The sequence below is a fragment of the Macrobrachium nipponense genome, chromosome 10, assembly GCF_015104395.2.
Source record: "Macrobrachium nipponense isolate FS-2020 chromosome 10, ASM1510439v2, whole genome shotgun sequence".
NCBI lineage: Eukaryota > Metazoa > Arthropoda > Malacostraca > Decapoda > Palaemonidae > Macrobrachium > Macrobrachium nipponense.
Genome location: NC_087204.1, coordinates 99,456,404 through 99,460,501, shown reverse-complemented (window position 1 = coordinate 99,460,501; position 4,098 = coordinate 99,456,404). Strand labels below are relative to the sequence as shown.

General features: G+C 38.3%; 1 protein-coding gene across 1 annotated transcript; it reads left to right on the top strand.

Annotated features, from left to right (window-relative positions):
- Positions 1–3,177: 3,177 nt before the first annotated feature.
- On the top strand, positions 3,178–3,576 carry LOC135224057 (uncharacterized protein DDB_G0271670-like). Its single transcript, XM_064262973.1, has one exon. The coding sequence runs from the start codon at positions 3,178–3,180 to the stop codon at positions 3,574–3,576; it is 399 nt and encodes a 132-aa protein (XP_064119043.1).
- The last annotated feature ends 522 nt before the right edge of the window (positions 3,577–4,098 follow it).

Below are 4,098 nucleotides of genomic sequence, written 5' to 3'. Positions count from 1 at the left end.
ATTATACAGTGACTCGAAAACATTTCTTTCTAGCTTTTAGATTTGAAATTTTAGAAAAATCAGTTTTTTATTCCTCATACCTTCATAAATTAACTTTTTAAAAAATTATTAATACAAGAAACATTGCATCATTACATATAGATGTTCACAAATTACAAACATATTTATGTATGTCTTAAAATTTTATAATGACCCGGATACATTTCTTTTAAGCTTGTGATTTTATTTATCACATTTCAATTCAGTAAAATACAGAGAGAGAGAAAAATCTTTTAAGCTTGTGTTTTTACTTATGACACCTTAATCCAGTAAAATACAGAGAGAGAGAGAGAGAGAGAGAGAGAGAGAGAGAGAGAGAGAGAGAGAGAGAGAGAGAGAGAGAGAAACATCATTTTTACGGTTGGTGCTAACTCAAAACCTATGGATCCTGGAGATGGCCTGCACTTGGGAGCAATAAATATGCAATGAAAGTTAGACAGACAGTGAGGAATTCAAAGGAGGAGGAGGAGGAGGAGGAGAAGGGAGGAGATCCCTAGCACTACAAAGGCCTTCAAGAGATCATTTACCCCCAGACCATACGAAAGTTCTCCAATGGCAGAGGCAGACTTCGTTGTTCTACGCCCAGTATATACACATACACTGCTTCCAGCGGGGCCCCTCCTGGAGTGGTTTCAAATTGTATGGACAGCGCTGCTATACAGGGTTTGGAAGCGAGATACTGTGTTTATTCCCAAGGCAATAGTAAGGCAATTGCCCGTAGCCTCTTACCATTTGGCACTTCGGGAACTGGAACGACAGTGTTTGTTTAGATGTTGTTCATCAGTTGGATGCGTAACACCCTACGTGCAATATTGTTAATCTTTCTTTTATTTTGTTTTCATGGATTCCTGAGCTGAAAGTACGGGACTGAATACTATAGATAATTGATTTGTTACCTCTTTCTGTTGTAATTCTTCGTTAGACGAGTGATTTTCGCGCTCGGCTACCAATCCGAGCAGAATCAGAGGAATTAATTTCTGGTGACAGAAATTTATTTCTCGATATAATGTGGTTCGGTTCACACAACAAGCTTTGGGTCCCATTGCTAGGTGACCAATAGGTTCTCAGCCACGTAAAAACATCTAATCCTTCGGGCCAGCCCAAGGAGAGCTGTTTGTCAGCTCAGTGGTCTGGTTAAATTAAGATATGCTAAACTTTTTTTTTAACCTCTTCCCGCTTTATGCTAACGTTACGATCAGTTTTGACTGGAAATCACATAGATATCTATCAACATCACACGGGAAAAATCATGGGACTGCCATGCTTAGTTTTAAATGTAACTAAAAATTATCAATGCCGAATACTCCCACTATTAACCCGTAACTTTGTACAGGTAACGTTTAAAATAAATCCCAAGGTTTCTTGGTCGTCTGGCAAGTTTCCAACATGATTTTCGAGAACTGGATCCGAACCACATTATATCGAGAAATGAATTTCTATTCACCAGAAATAAATTCCTCTGAATTCGCATGGGCATCAGCGGGGAGCGAACTCGGGCTACCAAATCTATAGGCGGGTACATAACCCACTTGCCCAATGAGGAACTTGGTACTGGAATTCCTAAACAATACTATGACAGAGGCAACTGCTTCTATACGACTCTACTTTAATGTACACGTGTGGAGTTAGTGCTAATTCAACGGTGCGTTACACCCATTAGGAATCCACTTCATTGCTCCATATTTATCGAGGAGCAATGCAACCTGTCATTGCAACGGTTGTCCGCTGCTAATAATAACTACTCCCGGTGCAACAAGGGCGCAAATGACTCTACTGCTGAATGACCTAGGGCCTATTTCATGCTTGTTATATTATATTGCGTGAATACTTATCACATCACCGTGATTCATATAAATAATTCGAGCTACAAATGTCCTTTAATCTCTAACTCGCTCTACCTCGGAATTGATATATTTTCATATATGTACCGAGGGGGAATTTTTAGTTGATAATAATTTCGTCCCCCCATGGGATCGAACCACCGTCCAGTTGGACGGGGAACGAAATCAGGAACGGACAGTGACGCTACCGAGTCTGCTAGCAGCGTATCGATACAATATCTCCAGTTAACGTGTCCATTAAAATAAAACACCAGTTTGTTTAAAATGACAGTGAATGTGAGTTTTTATTATTTACAATAAAAAAAATCTAGTTGAGATAAAATGTATCAATCAAATATCTCCAGTTAAAGTGGGTATTATGCCCTGACACTGCGCCTCATTTATCTTCCATACCTAGTTTCATTTTTTTTTCCAAATCTTTTCTTACGCGTTCGAATCCGAAACTTAGCCAACTACAAGGAAGAACAACGTGATAAAAAAAAATGAATTTCTCGAAGACTATACCTTAGAAATATAATATTCACAATTATTTTGATCTTAAAAAGAAAAACTTATTATTACAATGTAAATTTGATGCTAAATAATTTCAGTTCCTTACAATGTACTCGGTATTACAATATAAATTCGTTGTTTGTTTGTATGATGTTTTTACGTTGCATGGAACCAGTGGTTATTCAGCAATGGGACCATCGGCTTTAGGTGACTTCCGAACCACGTCGAGAGTGAACTTCTATCACCAGAAATACACATCTCTCACACCTCAATTAAATGCCCGAGAACTCAACTCGCGACCACCGAGACCATATCGATCACGCCACTGAGAATTCGAGGACAAAAAACGGCAAAAATTAATACCAACCAAATATATAGGATACGAAACATACCCAATCATTCTTCCATTACACAAAGAAAAATTCAACTACCTTTCAAAAGGACATGGGAATACAATATAAATTCGTTGAGACAAAAAAATAAAATCTCTCTCTCTCTCTCTCTCTCTCTCTCTCTCTCTCTCTCTCTCTCTCCAGCTCTGTATAAATATATATATATATATATATATTTATATATATAGATATATATATATATGTATATATATATATATATATATATATATATATTATATGGCATTAAAGTAAAACACTTTTTCATTCCAAAAAAATAAAAATTTACTCCAATTCTCCAAAGAAACAATCAGCCGGAGACACTGGAGTAGGGGAGTTAGGAGTACTACGGAGTGGCAATAACAATCAGCCCCGAAGAATGGAGTAACGGACTCTCGCTTGGAAGATGGATTGCTATGAATAACAACACAGCTACGACGCTCTTACTGGTCTCAAGGATAACCATTGCTTCCTCACCCTCCTCATCTTCCTCCTGCTCCTCCTCCTCCTCATCTTCCTTCTTCTACTCCTTCTCATCTTCCTCCTGCTCCCCCTGCTCCTCATCTTCCTTCTTCTACTCCTCCACATCTTCCTCCTGCTCCTCCTCCTCCTCCATCTCCTCCTCACCTTCCTTCTTCTACTCCTCCTCGTCTTCCTCCTACTCCTCCGTCTCCTCCTCACCTTCCTTCTTCTACTCCTCCTCATCTTCCTCCTGTTCCTCCTCCTCCTCACCTTCCTTCTTCTACTCCTCCTCATCTTCCTCCTGTTCCTCCCCTCCTCCCCCACCACCTCCACCTCCTTACTCTTTTTCTTGAGAGGGAGAGAGAGAGAGAGAGAGAGAGAGAGAGAGAGAGAGAGAGAGAGAGAGAAGGGGTAACAGGATGTATGTCGGTTTGAAAGGATACGTGGGGCATGTTTTTATCATTCGTATTCTTTCGGCCAAGAATTCTTCTAGATAAAAAAAAAAAAAAAAAAAAAAGTACGGATGTGAGGATACTCTGCTGAATTCATGAATATTGATAGATAATGATACATACACATACCTCTCTCTCTCTCTCCTCTACTCTCTCTCTCCTCTCCTCTCTCTCTCTCCTCTCTCTATCTCTCTCTCTCTCTCTCTCTCTCTCTCTCCTTCTATATATATATATAGATATATATATATATATATATATATATATATATATCCTCTCGTTTTGCATTCCCTTTGTAAACGATGTTTGCCTAAATTATCTAAAATTGTTTAATTAGGAAATGTTCCTCTAACATTATATATATACTATATATATATATATATATATATATATATATATATATATATATTGTATAAGCCATAGGAT